This window comes from Ceratotherium simum, chromosome 35 (assembly GCF_057802395.1).
Source record: "Ceratotherium simum simum isolate JZ-2026a chromosome 35, ASM5780239v1, whole genome shotgun sequence".
Taxonomy (NCBI): Eukaryota; Metazoa; Chordata; class Mammalia; order Perissodactyla; family Rhinocerotidae; genus Ceratotherium; species Ceratotherium simum.
In genome coordinates this window covers 31,506,884-31,528,165 of record NC_141934.1, presented here as the reverse complement: position 1 = coordinate 31,528,165, position 21,282 = coordinate 31,506,884, and the positions used below count along the sequence as shown (strand labels likewise).

At 59.8% G+C, this 21,282-nt stretch overlaps 1 protein-coding gene across 1 annotated transcript in view; it reads left to right on the top strand.

Annotated features, from left to right (window-relative positions):
* Positions 1–20,179, top strand: part of GALNT9 (polypeptide N-acetylgalactosaminyltransferase 9) — a 100,975-nt gene extending 80,796 nt beyond the window's left edge. Inside the window, exons 7-11 of the mRNA XM_004430085.3 lie at positions 7,519–7,704; positions 10,198–10,335; positions 12,271–12,366; positions 16,772–16,939; positions 19,209–20,179. Of these exons, the coding sequence (XP_004430142.1) occupies positions 7,519–7,704; positions 10,198–10,335; positions 12,271–12,366; positions 16,772–16,939; positions 19,209–19,355 (735 nt within the window). The 3' untranslated portion in view covers positions 19,356–20,179. The remainder of the gene's footprint in view (positions 1–7,518; positions 7,705–10,197; positions 10,336–12,270; positions 12,367–16,771; positions 16,940–19,208) is intronic.
* Positions 20,180–21,282: the final 1,103 nt, after the last annotated feature.

Below are 21,282 nucleotides of genomic sequence, written 5' to 3'. Positions count from 1 at the left end.
CTGTCAGCCATTGCCTCCTGCTTTATAAGGTATGCTGATGTCTAGCAATTGAAGACTTCCCCATCATTATTTTAGGATTTTCTGAGCTGTTTTCTTGCTTTTCCTCTTTCACAGGAACTTTAGAAACGTTTTATCCAATTCTGTTCCATCTGTACATGGCTGGGTTTATAGAGTGTCGGGGGCAGTGCCATCAGGAATGGACGGGAAGGTGGGCCTGGGCCCTGAGCCCCCGTGTTCTGTGGACTCTGTGCCCTGTGTTATTCTGGGGCCCAGGTATACGTTGTCAGCCTGAGGGCTCATGTCTTTTTACAAATCTGGAAAACGCTCTGTTCCTGGTACGTGGCCTCGCCTGATCTGGAAATCCTGTTGGCGACCTGGTGGGAGTTCCCAGTCGGCCGCCCAGGTCTCCTCACAGCTCGTCCACTTTCCCATGTCCTCCTCACTCCGCCGTGTGTTCTGGGTAATTTCCTCAGCTCTCTGTTGCAACGAACAGATTCTCTCTTCAGCCATGTCCAGACGGCTATGTAAGCCGCTTGTTTAGCTTTGGTTTTTAATTTTAGTGACTACATGTTATATCTATGAGACTTCCGTTGGTGTTTTTCACGTCTGGCTGTTCTTCCTTTTTGGTGAGGAAGGTGGTCCCTGAGCTAACACCTGTGCCACTCTTCCTCTGTTTTGTTTGTGGACGCCGCCGCAGCGTGGCTGGTGGGTGGAGTAGGTCTGCACCCGGAGTCCGAGCCCATGAACCCTGGGCCACTGAAGTGGAGCACGTGGGCCTTTACCCACTCAGCCGCGGGGCTGGGCTGGGCTGTTCTTTCGTGTCACTGCCTGTTTCGATTCATAACCTCCTGTTCGTGATTGGTGAATGCTCTTCCCTCATTCCCTCATCTCTTTGAAAATCTGAACAGTCTGCTTCAGTCCTGTCCAGGCACTTTTCTCTCTCTTTCCTTGTGTTGAAGTTCACCCATCTTGGGTTTGTTGGCAACTCTCCTGGAGTTGGATCTGCTCATGTGCTTTGTAATTTTTTTTTGAGAGCTCATCTTTCATGGGAATTGTGTCTTCACGCTCACTCATCCCTGGAAGAGAGTTTTCAGATGATCTCCTCCCAGTGCCCCCAGATCCGTGGCTCAGAATTTGGTGGATTAGTTTTCACCCTGACATCTCCAGTTTCCTAGAGTCAGCCTGATTCCAGGTGCCATGTGCATCTCTGTTTCCTTTGCCGGCAGATTATTTCTGGCTGTGGCCCCAGGGGTCAACCAGAGCTGGTTTCAGCTTCTGTTCATAATCAGGGAGCCCAGGCCCAGCCCCAGGCCTCATGCAAGGATGCTGCTGCACATCCGGCCCTGTCCCCCGTGAGGGTTAGATGCCTGTGCCTGTAGCTTCTGCCCCACTCACCGCCGCACGTCTGCTCTTCGAGCTAAGGGAATCTCGTCTTGTTTTCCATTGTATATTTTAACTTTTAAAGCCATTTTGTCTCTCCTTTCTGTGTGTTTGGAGCAGAGGGGAGATTTCCACATCCACGATATTGACTACACGTCTCCGCTGCCATTTCGTCCAGCCACCGTGGGCTCAGTTCCATGGGAATCACGACCTAAAACGCACAGCCTCACCTCCATTTCAGGACAGAAAACGCAAGAGGTGATCCCGCCCTCGAGCAGTGTTCCAGGGGCTGAGCTTCTGAGATAGACGACTACGCCGAGAGCTCAAGGGCCCGGGAGGGTGGAGGGGTGAGAAGCCTCCATCATTTAGCACAGCTGTTCTCAAATTTCAGCAAATATCAGAGCCCCCTGCAGGGCTGGTTGAGACACACCTCTGGGCTGCCCCTCGGTTTCTGATCCAGCAGGTGCGGGTGGGGCCCAAGAGTCTGCATTTCTAAGGAGTTCCAGGTAATGCTGTGCTGCTGGTCCAGGGGCCCCACTTTGAGAACCGCTCATTTAGAAGGAAGGAAACTATTTTTTTCTTTCTGTTTGAGATGTTTAAAGTGTTGAGTGAAACAAACGGGGGGAATTTGGCATGAAAGCCCAGCTCGGAAGTTCTGCGGGTCTGGCACTGGGAACGGGGCACCGAAACAGCTGTTCTATAGCGTATGTGTGTACGTATGTATATATAGTCTCAGACGGTCCAAGAGGAGACGTTTCCTTGTCAAAAACTTGTGAAGTGAGCCCCACGGAGCCCTGGGAGAGGAGGCTCACCTTTCCTAAGCGGAATCCAGTCAAACTCGGCCCCTGGAGGTGGACGGTTCCTGCAGGGCGAGGGGCCTGCAGGGCAAGAGGGGGGATCAGCCTGAGGCTGCACCGGAGGAGTTGTTTCCTGAAACGGGGCCTGGGCTGCAGGGGGCACGGGGCAGATTGTAAAGCGTTTTTTAAAATTAGGTTCAGATGTGAACTCTCTAAAACAGGAGCACGCAGTCTTCCCCAGAGTGAATGTTTGTTAACGGGGGAAATTCTATACCGCGGAAAGGACGACGACGCTGGGTACCTCTGCGTTTGGCCAGGCGAGGCGGCCTATGGGCAGGAGGCCTGGGGTCCTGGCAGCCTCGGCCTGGACCTCTGGTGCGTCCAACGTCTTGTTTGGAGGCCTGGGCCAGGAGCGCTGAGCTTGCTTCTCCTCTGATCTGATTTCCTCATCTTAGTAACACAGCTTTGCACACTGCCTGGGTAGAGTCGTGTTGGGTGTACGGACTAATGCAGATGGGTGGATGGGGGGGTGGGTGAATGGATGGTGGAGGGTGGATGGTGGAGGGTGGATGGTGGATGGTGGATGGTGGATGGATGGGTAGGTAGATGGATGGATGAGTTGCTGGGTGAATGGGTGGGTAATTCAATGAGTGGATGAAGGGAATATTAGGTTGAACCACATAAAACTGCTGATATTCGACTGTTTTTGATGAACACACAAGGCAATTTTGTATGGTTTGACTTACTAGAGAGACGCTGCGCTGCTGTGGTTCCAGTGCCCGAATAACTTAAGAGTTGTTTTCTTGTAACCACATTGACACACGAGGTGAATTTGTTAACCTCCGCATCTTCAAGTTCATCGTGGTCATGGGGAGGCTGCAGTGGGATTAAAGAGTCGGGAGTATTGGAGTGGTGGTGAAGCCAAGAGGGGGAGCAGTCTTCACTTTATTTGGGTTATAAAAGCAACACGTTCTCCGTGTTAAAACTCAGCTATTACAGAAATATGGTATAGGAAGTAAAAGCCTTCTCTCACGTGATAAGCACTGTTCACAGTTTCCATATCGTCCTCCAGATTTATGTGTGTGTGTGAATTTTTCAATTCTTGTTTGTAAAGAAACAGCATATTTCTCTAAAAACAAAAATACACTGTTGTAAAGTAACCATATCAAATGCATGTTTCTGGTTTTGAGAGGGGGAGACTGAGGGAAAGAGGCAGGTGACATTCCCCTGTGTGTGGCGTGTGGCTCTCGGCGGGGGGTTCTGATGAATTGAGGAGGATTAAAGAGAGGCCAACATGACCCCGTGACACCAGAGGAGGGCCCAAGAGGCAGCGGGCAGGCGAGGAGGGGTGGGCTGGCCTGGAGGAGAGTCCAGAGAGAAGGTGGTGCTCCAGGCGGGCGGCCGGAGGAGGCAGCTTCTCTGGGAAGAGCCGAGGGCAGGCATGAGGTGGTCAGACAGCTCCAGGGTCGCTCCCTCCCGGCTCCCCAGTGGGGCCCCTGGGGCGGTGTGTTCTCACCCTTGAGTGCAGAGTCCCGGGGCAGCTGTGGAAGCTCTCGCACCCGGCCCACCACCAGTGTCTGATGTGGTGGGGGGCGGGACGGCAAGGCCTGGACCGCGGGATTTTAAATCCCTCTCGGAGATTCTGAGGGCATTTCTCATCGGGGACAGCTCGGTGCCAGCAAAGACGGAGAGGGCTCGTTGAGAAGCCCTGGGGCCGGCAAGGGGCCGCGTGCCACGCTCCTGGCCACAGGGAGGCTGTGAATTAAATCAACTCTGAGACCAGAAAAGTGTCTCCACGGCAGTGATGTGGAGTAGGACACACTCGCTTCCCCTGGCCGTGTGGACGGAGGCAGAGCCGCAGGGAGCGCTGGCTCCTCGCTGACAGGGCGCTCCAGAAAACGTCACTCTGATCATCGAGCGGCATGACGCATGTGGGGAGAGAAAGGAGAAAGGTCCGCTTGATACCGAACCAAGTGGGCTCGTCTCCTGGTAAGTTAAATAAGACGCTACACCAGTGGAAGCTGTCTCACAAAGTAAAGTGTATTTGTTGCAGGTAGGAGGCCATGAGGAATCATTTCCAAAGTCATGGCATCCCGAACAAAGGAAAGCAGGAACTTTTATTTGGTTGGGGAATGAATGTTCAAAAGGGAGAGGCAGGTATTCGCTTGCACAGCTCAGTTGGAGAACATGCTTCCACATAATGAGGCCTAAGCTCCTCCTGGAGAGACCTTTGCGTTAAAGATAAGGCAAAGGTCATGGGCAGAGCTCTTGTGGTGAGGGTTGGTCAATTTTAGGATGGCTGGTGGTTACTTCCCCCTGGAGTGCCTCCCTCTGTCAGCTTCTGGATGGCTGGTGGTTACATCTCCTTAGCACACAAAAGGAAAAGAAACAACCTGGAAAAACAGTTAATTGCTTCCAAACCCACCTTTGCGTTTCTCCAGGCACCTAGTTGGTGACAAGCTCCCTTCAGAATGGATGTTCTAAGGGCGTGGGAGGGAGGGGAGACACTCCGGGCCTGTCGCCAGGCTGTGCCCTCCATGTCCCCGTCTCGGTCCCCACCGGCAGACTCCTTCCAGCTCCCCCTGGGGCACGTGTCGGCTCACATCTCCCACCTGACATCCGCACAGTGAGCGAGCCGCTCGCTGGGGCCGTGCCGACGGGTCATTATTTCTGGGTCTGAAGGAGCGGGTCGTAGCTGTCAAGCGAGAGGACTGCGGCCACTCTGGAGTCCCACCTCTCGGGAACCCGCCGCAGGCTCTGAGGCGGGTGGGGGTGGGGGTGGGGGACACTGAGGGGTGGGGCGGGGTCTCCCCTGCGCCCAGAGCTCCTTCCGTCTGAGCAGCTGCCTGCCGCCCTGACACCTGGTCCTCCCTGTCATGTTTGCTGTTTCGGTTTGGGTGGCAATTAGCCAAGTTGATTGAAATAATTAGTGGTTGAGACACAGGGTGGGTGTGACGGTAACATTCAGACCGTGTGACATCTCTGTGTCACCTCCACAGCTCCAGGTGAAGAAGCAACTTCAGGGGCTTCCAGCAATAGTTCCAGGTCCCTGCTCCACCACCAACCAGCTGTGTGACCTTGGAGACATTTCTTAACCTCTCTGTGCCTCAGTTCTTATTTTCATCTGTAATGAGAACAAAGTTAATCCCCCACCTGCCCCGACACAGGATTGTTGGGGTTTCTCTTCATCCCACTGTCACCTCCTGGTCAAGCTTTATCAGTTAGGAATGTACCAACATTACACTAACTGAGGCTTGAACTGAGGTTGAGATAGAGATTTAGGTGTCTCATGAAGCACAGAGCAGATATGGCAACTCCACAACAACCACAGGAACTCACTCTTTCTAACTTTCCATCAGCCAGGCTTATTGTGTAGACCTTGAGCCTCATGTTTGTTGCCTCATGGTCATAAGGTGGCTGCCACTCCTCCAGACCTCACATCCACATTCCTAGCAGAAAGAGGGAAAAGGGGCAAAGGGTCTTGCCACCTGAGTCTGTTCCTTTTTCTTCTTTTAACCAGGATAAGCCACAGCTTTTCCAAAAGCCTCATCCTGTGACTTCTGCTTACATCTCATTGGCCAGAACTGTGTCACATGGCCACCTTGCGAGCAAGACTTTAGCTTAGAATACTCGTGCCTGCCAAGTTACAGCGAAAGTTTATCCAAAACACATTTTACATGTGTTTTGTAGCATTGTTTTGAATAGTAAAGAAACTATATGAGGATAATTTGAAAGTCTAATAACTGGGCAATAGTGAAGTGAATTAAGGCCCATCCTCTCCACAATCAGAATGACAACTTTCAAGTGTTTGTCAGTGTAGACAAATGTTTGTGAACTGTTATTACATTTCAACTATAAAAGATGGAAATTTCGAGAAGACAGTGCCTGGGTGGGGGGTGCGGGCAGCACAGGTCAGTCAGGCCTGGTCAGATCCCGGCTCTGCTCTGTGAGATCTGGCTTAGCCTCTCTGACCCTCAGTATCCTCTTCTGTACAGTGAGAATATTGCCTGTGGTGCCTATCCTTCCCTGGGTTGTGGTGGGGGTGCGTGAGATGAGGCGAGTGAAGTGCCTCGCACGTGCCTGGCACCCCAAATTGACTGAAGAAAGAGCATGGGTCGGCTTGATTAGACCATTTGTTCATGGTGAGATCAACCTGGTGGATCACATCAGTGTTTTTTCAGTGGGATGGGGTGGGGTGGGATAGGGTAGGATGGGGTAGGTTGGGGTGGTGCATTAGTCTGGGTTCTCCAGAGATTATAAGGAATGGGCCCACACAGTCGTGGAGGCTGAGAAGCCCCAGGTCTGTGGTCGGCCAGCTGGAGACCCGGGAGAGCCGGTGGTGTGAGTGTCAGTCCAGGTCTGAAGGCAGGAGACTGAAGTCCCTGCTGGAAGACTCTCAGGCAGAGAAAGCGAATTCTCCCTGCTGGTCCTTTCTGTTCTGTTCAGGCCTTCAACTGATTGGATGGGGCCCACCCATGTGGAGGAGGGCCCTCTGCCTGACTCAGCCGCCAAGTCGAATGCTAATCTCCCCTGGAAACACCCTCCCAGACACACCCCGAATGATGTGTGACCAAACATCCCGGCACCCGTGGCCCTGTCAACTGACACACAAAACGAACCATCGCAGGAAGGATAGCGTGGGGGGGACAGGAGGACAGAACGTGCCTCGTGGGCCGGGTGCTGCGCAGTGAGACGACGACACATAAACACTCACACGGGAGGTCAGGACACAAACGTGTCTGCTCCGCGTGGGGGCTCCCCAGGCTGGGGCCGTGGGGCGCCTTGTCTGGGAGGGAGCAGCCGTTGGGACTTCTCTTCCTCAGCCCGGGGCCGTGCGTCTGTGCGGGATGTGAGGCAGTGTGCGCCTTGGGCTGTGAGGTGTGCAGTGGGCTGGGTGTGTTTGCACACACGCTGCTCGTCCTGAACCAGATAGTGGGTCTGCTGGTCCGGCCGGGGCAGCCGCTGGGGATCCCCCTCCTGCGGGGTCCCCGCAGAGCGAGCGGAAGGCAGCGGGGTGGGGGCCCGGGAACGGGACAGTGAGGGGTCAGGTGGGTGGAATCTCCTTGGGAAAGATCCCTCCATCAATCGTCTCCTGTAACGTGCGAGAGAAATGAAACTGGGAGGAATCACAGGGGGGCAGCCTCGCGCCCTGGCTTTGTGGGGACTTCTCTTTGGCGGCTCCCCCAGAACAAGCCCACGGCCACCAGGCCTCCGGCGCCCTCTGGCGGGTGTGCCCTGGGTCTGCGAGCAGGGGTGTGGTTTCCCCTGGCCCCAGGCCCTCCTCCCTCCCCGTGCTGGCGGGGCAGGCGGGCCGGCACCCAGGGGCTCCTGCTCCCCCCAGGTGTGGCAGTGCGGCGGCAGCATGGAGGTGCTGCCCTGCTCCCGCGTGGCCCACATCGAGCGCACGAGGAAGCCCTACAACAACGACATCGACTACTACGCCAAGCGCAACGCCCTGCGGGCGGCCGAGGTGTGGATGGACGGCTTCAAGTCCCACGTCTACATGGCCTGGAACATCCCCATGACCGTAAGCCAGGCTGGGCGGGCGGGGCGGGGGATCGAAGCCAGAGCCAGTGGGGGCCCAGGGCCCGGGCCAGGCCAGCGTGGATGCCACACCCTGGGGACAGCCGGGCCACCCTCGGGGGCAGCCTCACCCGCAATGGGGCCCATCTGGGAAAGGGCTGTGAGTGCCGGCCCGGCCGACGTGGTCATGCCCGACAGCTGGAAGTGAGGGTGGCTGCCCCCCAGCCTCACTGCACGTCGTGGGGACCGCAGCCTGAGGAGCAGTCGGCCGACGTAGAGAGACACGTCCACAGACATCTGTTAGCAGGGCGGCGAAAACCAGAGGTTCCCAACCAGCAACATGTGGCCAGGGGGGAACGGGGTGGGTTAGCCTGGAGAAGTGGGCTTAAGCGTGCATGTGTGTGTGCACACGCGTGTGCGTGCATATATGTGTGCGTGCACGTATGTATCTGTGTGTGTGCGCGTGCGCACGTGTGTATGCCTGTGCTGAGGAGATGCTGCCCTTTTCGTGGGGTGACGTCCAGGCTGCCTGCCCCTCACACCCCACGGATTCCGGCACCAGCCTCCACTCACGTGCCGCTCCCGGGCTGCAGGTGGATTTGCGTCTCCCTGCGGCACTCTTGTCCTCGAAACAACTTTTTTCACGTAGCCCACGGTAAGAGCTAGGTCTCGCTTCCTGACCCAGCACACGCTTGTACATACGTGTGTGTGTTGACACCTGTCAGCATCTAGAGCTCGCACACGTGACAAGAAAGTTGCAGAAACAGGGGCCAGCCCCGTGGCTTGATGGTTGAGTGTGCGCACTCCGCTGCTGGCGGCCCGGGTTCAGATCCCGGGGGCACACCAACACACTGCTTCTCCGGCCATGCTGAGGCCGCGTCCCACATACAGCACCTGGAAGGATGTGCAGCTATGGCATACAACTATCTACTGGGGCTTTGGGGGAAAAAAGGAGGAGGATTGGCAATAGATGTTAGCTCAGAGCCGGTCTTCCTCAGCAAAAAGAGGAGGATTAGCATGGATGTTAGCTCAGGGCTGATCTTCCTCACAAAAAAAAAAGAAAGTTGCAGAAACAGCACTTACCTGTATTACGTGCAACACGTCCTGACATTTGAAAACTCGCACGGCCCCTCCTAAACCGGCTCACCACCCACCAGCGGAGCACACCCAGTGTTGGGATGCCGCTGCCTGGGGGGCACGGGCTGGATGTCAGCCCGAGCGACCCCCTGGGGATCCTCCCCTCGGGCTCCTCACGCGAGGTTTCCAGCCACAAGGAGGAGGAGGCCACGGAGACGTGCACTCGTGCGTTAGAGACGAGAGGAGAGCACGCTGCCTCTCGTGAAGCCCTGTTTTCCATAACGTGAACTGACTAGGAAAATGTGCGACGTGACGGTGCCCCGTTAGCACCCGGAAGGGAACCTAGGGTGTCGAAGCTGCAGGCCTCGGGCAGCGTGTGAGGACTTACCGACTCTGAGCCGGGAAATGCCCCACATCTTACCATCACCCCCGGGAGGCTCCACACCTCCTGACCCCGACTCCCCACATGGAGGCCGCAGGGGCTTCTCCTGGGATCGTCCCCCCATGCAGATGGGGAAACCGAGGCACAGAGGGACTTTCCCAAGGCCACACATGCACAAGTCCTGCCCTGTGTCTGCCCTTCACACCAGGCTCAGCTGTCGGTCCTCAGCTGATTCGGGGCCTCGAGGGCCTGGGCGTGGGGAGGAGCTTCCTCAAACCCCCTCATGTCCCCAAGGAGCTTGGTGCCCCCAGACTATCGGGGCCCCACAACCAGCCTCAGGTCAGTGACTGGCTAGAAGGACTCAGAACTCAGAAAGGCTGTTGTATTCAGGGTTGTGGTTCATTACAGTGAAAAAACAGATTCCCCGGGAGTCACAGCAGTGCCGGGTGACAATGTGTGGTGTATCGTCAAGCAGACCTCCATGCCCGTTCTGTCCCGGGGTTCCTCCACGTGCACATGGCTGACCTCCCGCATGGCCGACCATGTCTCCAGCCCCTGCAGAAGTGAAGCTGGTAGCCCCCAGCCCAAAGCCCCCCATAGACCACCCTATAGCTTAGACAGTCTGGTCTGGCTCAGATCCCAAGTGAACAAGACTCGAATCAGGCGGGACACTCCAAGGGCCGGGAGGCCACCTCCCAGGAGCTGGGCCAGGGCCACTCTTGTCTTTGGAGTGTACAGGGTGTGGACAAGCTAGGACACAGCCAGTGGCCGTCTGTCCAGGCCGGGGCCGGTGTCCAGTAGGACCCACTGCGAATCAGGCAGGTGGAGAAGCCAGGCCTTTCCCATCGGGAACAGCTGCCCTGGACCTTCAGGGTCCTGGGAGGGCAGGAGGCCACACCTGGATGGGGCTCAGTGCCTCAGAGCCCTGGGGGGGTGCTGCTCCTGTGAGGAGGGCCTCCAGGTCCGGGAGCTCCCCCATCGTGGGCAGAGCCAGCTGTGGGGACTCAAGCGCCTTCCTGCCTCGCTTCCCACCCGCAGAACCCAGGGGTGGACTTCGGGGACGTGTCCGAGCGGCTAGCCCTGCGCGAGAGGCTGAAATGCCGCAGCTTCAAGTGGTACCTGGAGAACGTGTACCCAGAAATGAGGACCTACAATGACACCCTCACGTACGGAGAGGTACCGCCTCTACCCGAGGGCCCCGAGCACACCCCCGCCCCCAGCGTTCCCACGTCCTGAAGTCCCAACACCCCAGTCTCCACACCCTCACCTGTACGCACACTCTGTTCACGGACAGCAGACAGCAGTGTGCAGACACATTCACACGTACACGGCACATGCCACTGTAGGAGCCCACACACATACACGTGCATACAAAAGTACACACAAGTAGATTCAGGGACACGTGTGTGTATAGACACACATAAATTCACATGCATGTGTATACATGCATGCACAGTGTTTATACACACGTACATGCACGTTAATCCATGCAAACACACACGTATGTATAAGTGCACACAGACGTAAACGTAGACATTTGCACACCGTTTTGCTCATCTGCACATGGAGTGACCCATCCGTCTTGACCCATGTGCACAAACCCCAGCCCAAGGCGCTGCCCGTGCACGGCACAAGTACCTGTTGTCGAGACAAATGTCACGAGGACATGTGGGTACCTGCACACAGAGTGCACGCATTGACACATTCACATTATACAACCATGTTCACGTGCCATGGTGCCTGCACATAAGTGCACAACAGGAAGACACACACACACACACGGACAGGCACACGTCTGCACCGGCTCCCACGTGCACGGCCACACACACTGCTCTCTTTAGAGTCCGCCCTGTCACCCTGGCCTGTGCTGGTGAAGAGGGCGGCCTCCCCCTCACTCAGACTGTCAGCTGCTCCAGGAAACCCCAGGCCCCGTGTGGAAGGAATGTGTGCTCTCTGGCCCTGGGCTCGCGCTCGGGCAGTGGGGGTGGGGAGGTGCTGGGGTGGACAGTCCTAGCGGGCCTATCCATTCCTGGAGCTCCCAGTCCACGCCTAGGCCAGACTCCAACCCCTCTGGGCACAGAGGTTTCTGGGTGGCCTGGAGCCTCTTTAATGCATTGGTGGTGTGAACGGGAAACCACTGTCCTCCCAGACCCTCCGGGGCTTCTGCCCTGCCCACCTCTGACCACGAGGTGTCAGATTCACACACGCCCACCCACAGAATGTGCTGGATGTCCACGTCCAAACCTGTCACAGCTCTCGGGGTGGCAGTGCTGTCAGTGAGCTGGTGCTGAGAACCAGCAGCCCTGAAACACGGCTGGGAGGAGCGTCCGTGCTTGCTCACGAGTCCAGGGCTTGCCCAGCACAGCTGACCTCGGCTGGTCCTGTTCACGCGTCTGTGGTCTGCCAGCAGGCCGCTGGGACGGGCTCACTCGCGCTCCTGGCCATCGGCTGGGCACTGGGGTGGGAGGGGCCGCGCGTCTCTCACCTCCAGCAGGCTGGCGGCGTGTTCTCAGGGTGGCGTCGGGTTCCAAGACAGAGGAGGCTGCAGGCATCCTGAGGCTCGGAGCCGCACAGACACTTCTGCTGTGTCCTGTCGGCCAAGCCCAGACTCGGGGGCCTGGGAGCAGCCTCGGCCTCTTGAGGGGGGAGCTGCAGTCACACGTTACACATGGGGCGTCAACGCAGGGAGGCCATTCACGGGGCAGCCAGGCCGTCCTCCTGTTTCCCAAGGCTGGCACCTCCGTGGGCGAGTTTCATCTGTGGAGGGGTTGCCAGCTCTCCAGACACCCCCGGGGGGCACATCTGTCTGTGCCTCCTCCAGTGACATGCACGGTCATCCCTTTTGAGGAGCCCAGCCAGTCCCTCCCCGGCCAGCCCGCCGGCCAGAGCACCTCCCCACCCCCCACCCCCCCGCCTCCCCGCCCAGGGCCCCATGGGTCTCATCCCGGGAGGGCCATCCCGGGCGTCAGGCTCACGCTGTCCTGAGACAGCTGGCCGCAGAGCAGCCCCCCTGCCCTGAGAGGGGGCGGGGTGGGTAAAGCTCCCTGTAGCCTTGCCTCCAGCCTTCCAGGCCCTCCTCGTCGGGGCTTCTCCTTTGGTTTCTGGTCGCAGGTGAGGAACAGCAAAGCCAGCGGCTACTGCTTGGACCAGGGCGCGGAGGACGACGACCGAGCCATCCTCTACCCCTGCCACGGGATGTCCTCGCAGGTAGGAGCAGCAGCTGCCCCCGCCCCTGTGTGATGCTCCTGAGGGCCGGCAGCGCCCCCGCCCCCGACCCCAGGCGGGAGGTGGGTTCCGGGGCACCAGGCCTGTTGGGCGTCCTGGCATCACTGCGCTGAGTCCGGGCACTCAGAGCCGCGTGGGCCCCTCCAGGAGGCGCCCCGCCCAGGCTGATTAGGATCAAGTCCTTTGGCGCCAAACAGGACTTGGGCGAATCACTTATCCTCCCGTGCCTCGGTCTTCCCCTCCACCTAATGGGATGATGGTACTTACTTCTCAGGGCTGCTGTGTGGGCCAAAGCGGAAAATGTGTGTAAATGTGTGTAAAGCGTTTGACACAGTGTAGACGTGACCTCAGAGGCACCACTGTTACTGCTAGTTTTTATCAGCTGAGCATCCAGCAAGTGATCTTCGGGCCGGGCTCCAGCTCTCAATACACACATTCCGATGCCTGGGCCCCGGGGCCAGGTGGCGCAGGGACCGGTGTGTTTTCAAAGCTCCGGGCGACGCTGACACACGGGACCCCCCTGATGCTCTGATCCCAAGCGAATCCTCCCGCTTGTGAGGACAGTGCTTCTTTTTAACGGGTGTTGGGTGTTATTTAAATTAAACCTCAGGCGCGTGCTTCCCCCGCTCCCCACCTCCGCTCACCGCCGAAATGACCCTTGGCCTCCTCGAAGTGCTGTCTCAGTCTCTGAATCTGAGCTGTGCTCAGGGGCATCCGTCGGGCAGGAATCCACGGCGACCTCTGCAAGCCCCGGGGCATCAAGACCCTGACCATCCACATAGCCCACCCGGGGGCTAATGGCCTGTGACACGAAGCGTAGGGTGCACTTGCTCCCCTGCTGCCCACCTCCTGCAGCCCCCCGCAGGACCCTCGCAGGAGGCCTCTCCCAGCAGCCTCCGGCCTGACAGCCCTGGATTAAGAGCAAAATGGGAACGCCCAACAAGATGCAGACGCAGCTCCCGGAGAAATCCGATTCCCGGGGCCTGTCAGTCGCAGTGATGATTCTCTGGCTGGCACTGTCTCCTCACAGACCCGAGGTGAGAAGCTGCATCCTGTTGGGGGTCTCTGAACACCCCCTACTCCTCTCCACCGGGCGGTGAGGAGAGACGATGTGGTTATTTCCCAACCACAAGTTGGCTGCATGAGAAGATGCCAGGTCATCTTCGTCTCTGCGGCTGGAGGGGCAGCACGAGGGGCCAGCCTCGGAGGTGTTTAGGGGCAGGGAGCCGTGTGGTGGGTGAGGTATGGGTGCTCAATGACCCCACTGCAATGCCCACAGGGAGCCCCCTACAAGGAGAGACCCTGGGGCGGCGGCAGAAGTGGCCTTTGCTGCTGCTGGAAATGGGGCATGGCGGATGGAGGCGAGATGGGAGGGAGAGGGCCAGGCCCAGGTGACTGAGCCCCACGGAGATGTCAGATGGACTCATGTCCCCATCCGGGTGGGACACGCCTGCCAGTGGTTTCCTCCTTGCAAACGGACCTCAGTCTGTTGGGTCCCTCACACTCCTGGGCCTCTGTGAAGGCTGCCAAGACGTTAAGGTGGGACAAGCTATGTCCCCAAACCCCGATACCCCTCTGTGTCCATGTGCTGTAAACAGAAGATATTTATTCGCTCAGTTCTGGAGCCAGAAATCCGAAATCCAGGCCTCACAGGGCCGTGCTCCCTCCTGAGACTCCACGGGAGGGTCCTTCCTGCCCTGTCCAGCTCCTGATGGCTCCAGGTGTCCTCGGCTCATGCGCATGGCTCCTGTCTCTGTCTGTGGTCATGTGGCTCCCTCCTGCGTGGGTCTGTCTCTGAGTCTTCACCCGGCCTCCTCCCTGTGTCTCCACTGTCTCTCCTGAGCCCCAGTCACACTGGATTAGGGCCACCCTCACCCAGAACGACCTCGTCTCACCTTGGTCACACCTTCAACGACCCTACTTCCAAACAAGGTCACATTCGCAGGTGCCGCGGTGGGGACTCCACAGGACCCTTTGGGGTACCCAATTCAACCCATAACAACGGCCATAATGCAAGTCATTCTCGGACCCAAATCTGCCACACGTATGCATGGTAAACACACGTTCACTAGCGAGCAGGACCGTCCAGTGCACACGACCGCTCTGCACGCATGATGAGGCCCCAGTGCTCTGTCCACTGAGGTGGCCTGACCAGTCTTTATGTGAAAGGGGCAGAGGCAGCGTGTCCACCTCCCCCTCTGCCGCCAGAGCCCCTCCCGGGCTCCACCCAGGACGGCCTCAGGGTCGCTGCGGATGCACTGCCTCTACTGTCAGCTTTCCTTGTGAGAATTCTCAAACGTCTAGAGAAGTAGAAAAGTCAGAAGGTGACCAACCACACTCGTCATCCTTTCAGGGGTCAGCAAACTACAGCCTGTGGGCCAAATTAAGGTTTTTACACTTTTAAAAGTTTGTAGGGCGAAAAAGAAGAAAAAGTGTGTGCAACAGTGTCCACGAAGCACAGGGCCCTCGGCCCCTGACCCAGATGCAGCGTTGCCCAGATTGGGCCATTTTCGCATCATCTGTTTTTCTTCTGAATCATTTTAAGGCAAGTGGCAGACATCATCTCCTTCACCTTCACATATTTCAGAATGCATCTCCGGTGAAGAAGGAGGCTTCCTGAACCAGGTCCTCTGGTGCCCAGCCCCACGAGCACACCTCTCTCGGTGGCCGGCTCGCCTCTCCCTCTGCGTGTCTGAGGCAGGGCCGCGGGGGAGTGGGAGAGCCAGAGTCACGGGGGCAGAGGCTCCTCGTTAGCTCGAGCAGCCTCCTGACCGGGCCCCCTTGGCTGGCCGGGGCCCAGCGGGCAGAGGGACGAGCCGTTGGACTCACTGACTGCCAGCTCTCCCTGAGCATGGCCGTGACCGACTCTCCCACACGGACTCTGGCCGAGATTCCTGCCCCCCGGGCAGCTCCACACACAGGCAATGCCAACTCGTGGCTTGTGCAGTTGAGTCTGCCTGTGGGCCGGCCACGGGCCCTGGGGCTTTGGTGTGGAGTTCGTGCTGGACATTCGACGGGCTGGGGACCTCAGGTTGAAAATGTCCTCAGCCTCCGAAAGTTAACGGAGAAGAACATGAGTACATCGGGGACCATCTGCCCCCAAACCAAACAGCCGAGAGAACCAGTCTTTATTTTGCTCACAAATCTGTGGCTTGGGCGCGTTCAGCAGGACCAGTGCTCTTGGCTCCACGCAGCAGCGGCCCGGGCCCGCTGACGGCTGGAGGACACACCTCTGAGCTGGCACGCTCACCTGGCTGGCCGCCCAGGGGCCTCGGACTCTCCCCACGTGGCCTCTCCCCAGGCCACTCGGGCCTTCTCACAGCCTGGCGGCCGATCCGAGGGCCAGCGTCCCCTCAGAGCCAGGAGGTGTCACAACCCTTCATGCCCAGCCTCAGAAGTCAGAGCTCGCCACCTCCGCAATGTTCACACGCTCCCCAGAGAGACTTCGGGAGAGATATAGACCCCCACCCTTAACGGGGAGTCAGTCATAGCGTGACACGAACGCGCAGGGCGGGGTGTGCTGCTGCTTCTGGTCCTGTAAGATTGTGACGGAAGATACAGCCTTCTGTAGCGAGGGAACAACGTGTACAAGTGGTGTGTGTGTGTGTGTGTGCATGCCCAAGCACGAGCTCCTACATGAGACAAAAAGAGAGAGCGGGGGAGGTAGGGCGGAGAAAGGAGAGAGACATGCCTTCCAGACAGCGACCGCTGTGTGTGTCGAGCGCTCGCTGCTGCGTTGAGCCCTTTGCATGTGGTGAGTGCCTGTGGGGTCCTCACAGCAGCCCTGTGGCAGGTGCTGCCACATCTGCTCACACACAGGAGACCGAGGCACAGAGGTGATGTGACTTGCCTGCGGTCACACAGCTGGGGAGGGGCAGGAATCTAGAGTGTTGGTTTCCATTGTGAGTGTCTAGTTGTCACTCACTTGGTGTTTTGCAAACAACATGACAAGGACCACAGTGAACTGAACTTGGGGCTGCCCTTCCTGTGGAATTGAAAGTTCGCCTCATGGTCTGAGGGCAGATGAGGTGACACCTGTGACATTGTCCCCCTTCTGCCTCCGTGCCCGAGGCCGAGGCACTGGGCCCCATGGGGCAGGGGTCCAGCGCAGTTCTGGGGAGGAGTCCGAGGCGCCTGGCAAGGAGGAGCTGTGTGGAGGAGCGGGCCAGGAGCAGGGCTGTCGGGAAGGCCGTCCCCGGTGGGCTCTCCGTGGGCACCCGCCTCCCCTGCGCCCGGGCCTGGCCCCTCCCCAGGAAAGCCGGCTCAGGGGACGGGGCAGGCATGGGTGGGCAGTGCCCCACCCTGCTCCGTCCAGCCCGGCCCTGCCACGGCCCGGCCCAGGGTCTCCTCGGCCCCGGGCGCCCGGCTCACACGGCCCCCTCCCCAGCTGGTGCGGTACAGCGCCGAGGGCCTGCTGCAGCTGGGCCCCCTGGGCTCCACCGCCTTCCTGCCCGACTCCAAGTGCCTGGTGGACGATGGCAGGGGCCGCACGCCCGCCCTGAAGAAGTGCGAGGACGTGGCCCGGCCAGCACAGCGGCTGTGGGACTTCACCCAGGTCAGCGGGGCTGCTGAGACCCTGGGGCCTCGGGCAGCCCGTGGAGGGAGGTGAGGGCCATGGGGGCAGGGCTTCAGGGAGCAGGGGCCTGGATCAGCTGCTCCCACGTGAACCTCATCTCAGAGGGATCAGGTGACTTGCCCAGGGTCACATAGCTGGGGAGGGCCCCAGCCATCTGGTCACAGCACTGCGGCTGCCTCCTCACCCTGGAGCCCCCACACTTCTGCCCCCTCCTCCTCCTGGAGCCCCCACATTTCCGCCCCCTCCTCCCGGAGCCCCCACACTTCCGCCCCCTCCTCCCGGAGCCCCCAGCTGCTGGCCTGGTGAGGCCAGACTGGAATTGCTGGGACTCTGCTGAAATCAGCCCCTCCTGGGCCCTTGTGGGGTTGCTGGGATGCCGGGTTCGAACCATGAGCCCCAAGAGCAAACATTTGGGCTGCAGGTTCAGGTGTGGCCCCCGGCCTGGTGGGAGCAGCCCCTGGACCCCCTGTGGCCCCCTCCTGCCCGGACTCCCAGTGGCCCCCTCCTGCCCACACCCCCTTCCTGGAGCTCCGGCCACTCCCCACCCAGGCCTCCTGCCCTCATAAGGTCACTGCTGGAACGTGGCCTGGACTTGAGCAGCACACGCGTCCTAAGTGCAGGAAAGGAGCAGAGAGTGTGGCCGGCCCTCCCGGGGCCTCTGCATGTCCCGCCCCGCCCCGCCTAGCCGCTGCTCTTGGCCTTCTGTGAGCAGAACCCTGTGGCTGCACTTCCCTCTGCTGGCTTCCTCCGCGTTCGGTTGGGGTCATTTGACCTCATTCCCTTAGCAGCCCCTTCTGCCTCCACTGTCCTCGGGTGCCCCTGGGCTCCCCCTGGGGTAGCGCCCGGCTTGCTCCTCTCCTGACACCCTCCCGTCTCTGTATGCAGCCCCAACCGGCTCTGAGCTTCACACCCATCCATCCAGACACCACACACGCTTCTCTGGGCGGCCCCAGGGCGCCTCCATCTCAGCACGTCCCCCATGGAATAGGCCTCCGGTGTTTCCACCCAAGTCAGGCCGTCACCTTTCGGGGCCTGAGCCTCACAGGTCCCCACACCCTCCCTTCCTGCCGAGTCTCTCTCATCTGCAGCAGCACCCCGACCTTCTCCCTAAAACCCGCTTGTGTCCTAAATCGCCCATAACAAACGACCACGAGCTGGGCAGCCTAAAGCTACAGACATTTGTTCTCTCACAGTCTGGAGCCAGGCGTCCGAAATCAAGGTGTCTCAGGCCAGCGCTCCCTCCCAGGCTCCAGGGGCGAGTCCTCCCTGCCTCTCTCAGCTCCTGGTGTTGCCAGCCTCCTTGGCTTGTGGCCCCATCCCTCCGACCTTTGCCCCCCCTTCTTCCCTCTGTGTCCCAGGATCCCTCCCTCCTTAGGGGACACCTCCTCCAGCCTGACCTCCTCTTAGCGAATTGCATCTGCACAGACCCTGTTTCCCACAAGATCAGGTTGCCAGGTGCTGGGCGTCAGGACCTGGGTGTGTCTGACCAGTCTTCCCAGCAGCTCTCTGCCCGTGGTGCCCCCTGCTTTAACGCTCTTGAGCAGCCTGCCACCACACACGAGATCAAACCCCACTCCTGACCGTGGTAACTGAGCCCCGGGGATCTGCCCCAGCGTCCTGGACATCCCCCCTTGCCCCGAGCTCTGGCCAGGGCCCCGTGGCTCTCCCGGCTCCTCTTCCAGGAGACCGTCCTCATCTCCCCCCAAATCTCACATCCCACACAGACCTCTGTCATCGCTCCCATTGAGCAGACCCCTTGATAGATAAACGCACAACCCTGTCTGGGGATTTCCGGTCACGGGAGAGGCTGAGAGGCTGCAGGAATGAGTGTCGCTGTGCGGAGCAAAGCCAACAAGGGCCCGAGGTCCCCGAGAGGCTGGGTTTGGGGCCGGGGCAGTGAGGGCCAAACGGTAGGAGAAGGACTGTTTGGAGAAGGACGGAGAATACACAGGATACAATCCTGGGGTCCTTGGGCTCGGGCCAGGGCCTTGATGTTTGGGGGAGCAGAGGCCTTCAGAGGTGACCGACGGGCACATGGCACATGCCAGGAGTCAGGGAGGCACCTTGGGGGAAATGCCCTCTCAGGGGCCCTGGACTCCGCTGCCCTGGTCACTCCTCTGACCCCAGGAGCAGGGCAGGTGGGTAGGTTGGCTGATGGGGTGGGGGCTGGGAGGATGTAGGAGGACAGAGGGACGCTCTCAGGACAGGACTTTGGGCGCCTGTGCTGACACGGTTTCCCTCCCCGCAGAGCGGCCCCATCGTGAGCCGGGACACTGGCCGGTGCCTGGAGGTGGAGATGTCCAAGGACGCCAATTTCGGGCTGCGGCTGGTGGTGCAGAGGTGCTCGGGGCAGAAGTGGACGATCAGAAACTGGGTCAAGCACGGGCGGCACTGACCCCCCAGCCTCACCCTGCGCCCCTCCCCATACAGACCCTGAGGACCTGGGGATGGCATCGCGCCCCTTCCCACCCACCCGCCACCAAACCCCGAGGGCCCTGGCTGTGCCCGCACCATCTCAGGCCAGGACCTCTCCCGGGGGACCCTTTCGCCCGGGACAGTGGGGCCTCCTTGCGTGCCCTGGAGGCAGATGCTGGGGATCGGCCACCCCACCAGGAGCGCGGACCGTCCTGGGCCAGGCGGCTCTGCCTGAGCACGGCAGCTGACCACCAGCTCCAGCCCCAAATTACGTGCCTTTTCTACGGTATTTCTGTCCAGCCGCCCGGACGGCCACCTTTTCTGCATGTGCTGAAGCCCCTGTACATACCCCCCGCAGACATCGCCCCCTGTGAACGCAGAGGAAGGCCGAGCTCCCGTCCTCCTGCGGCAGATGCACCACCTCCCGTGGCCTCCTGTGGCTGCGCTGTCCCTTGCTGCCGTGCTCCGCCTTCCTGTGATCACCTGAGTCTTGACTCAGGAGCAGAGCAGAGCCCTCTCCACGCCAGCGAGAGAGGAGGACGGGGGACGTCAGCTGCAGTGTCCCAAAGACACCGCACGGCCGTGTGCAGGTGAGGACACGACTGCTTCGGTCCAATAAAGAGCGGATCAAACGACACAGACCTTACGGCTCGTCCACAGGAGTCGGAGCTGGTCGGCTGCCGGGGGTGGGCATCCCCGTGCTAGCCTCCCGCCAGGAGCCAGGCGCCTCCTCATGTTGCTCTAAGGCAGGGGTCAGCAAACGTGGACCCAGGCCCCTAGCCTGTTTTTATAAATAAAGTTTTATTGGCACACGGCCATGCCCGTCTGTTTACGTATCATCCCTGGCATCGGCTCCAGGGGACACCTGGAGTAGAGAACGAGCACGGCCCCCCCAGGGCTGTCCTAGGGCCTCCAAGACACCGTCTCTGGGCAGAAAGGTTCTGCCCGTCCCTTTGCCCCATCAAGCCCAGTGCCAAGCAGCACTGGGTACAAGCTGCCCACAGTGGGGGCCTCAGATCCGTGGGCTTGGGGCCCCAGGGTGGGCTTGGCTCACCCGGCAGTGGGAACGGACAGCATACGGATGCCAAGTGCCCACAAACCAGACCACCCAGCTCCTCCTGTGCACGGGGTCTCCACACCCTTGGGTGGTCTCTCAGGGGGAGAAATTGTGGGCACCGTTGGTAACTTCCAGGCTTCTCTGCATTCTTGCAGAGTAACCTGGAAAGCAGGCTGGCAGGGCCTAGATAGCAGGGCCTCGAGCGGGGGGCCCACAAATATTCCCTGTTCCCAGCTTGCTGTGGGCAGGCAGCCCACCCTTCCGGAGAGGACAGGGCACGGGGCTGCCTTTCCCTGTCACTCATGCCAGCGGGGCTCTTTCTGAGAGAGGAGGGGTCGTTCCTGGCAATGCTGGGAGTCTCTGACCCCTGGGGAATTTTCCCAAAGATCAGCCCCTGGGGCGGTGAAGGAAGCAGCACACGCAGTGCGACTTGGTCTCTGGGCTGAGGGGGGCTCTGACCTGCCCTGGGGGTCGGGGGGGCATGCTGGCAAGGCGTCCATGGGTCTCTTGCCCTGGGGAGCCCTGGGGGTCAGGGGGGCATGCTGGCGAGGTGTCCGTGGGTCTCTTGCCCTGGGGAGCCCCGGGGGACGGGGGGGCATGCTGGCAAGGCGTCCATGGGTCTCTTGCCCTGGGGAGCCCCGGGGGATGGGGGGGCATGCTGGCGAGGCGTCCGTGGGTCTCTTGCCCTGGGGAGCCCCGGGGGACGGGGGGGCATGCTGGCGAGGCGTCCGTGGGTCTCTTGCCCTGGGGAGCCCCAGGGGACGGGGGGGCATGCTGGCGAGGCGTCCGTGGGTCTCTTGCCCTGGGGAAAAGCAATGAGTCTGCACTTCACTGTCCTCCACCCCAGGCC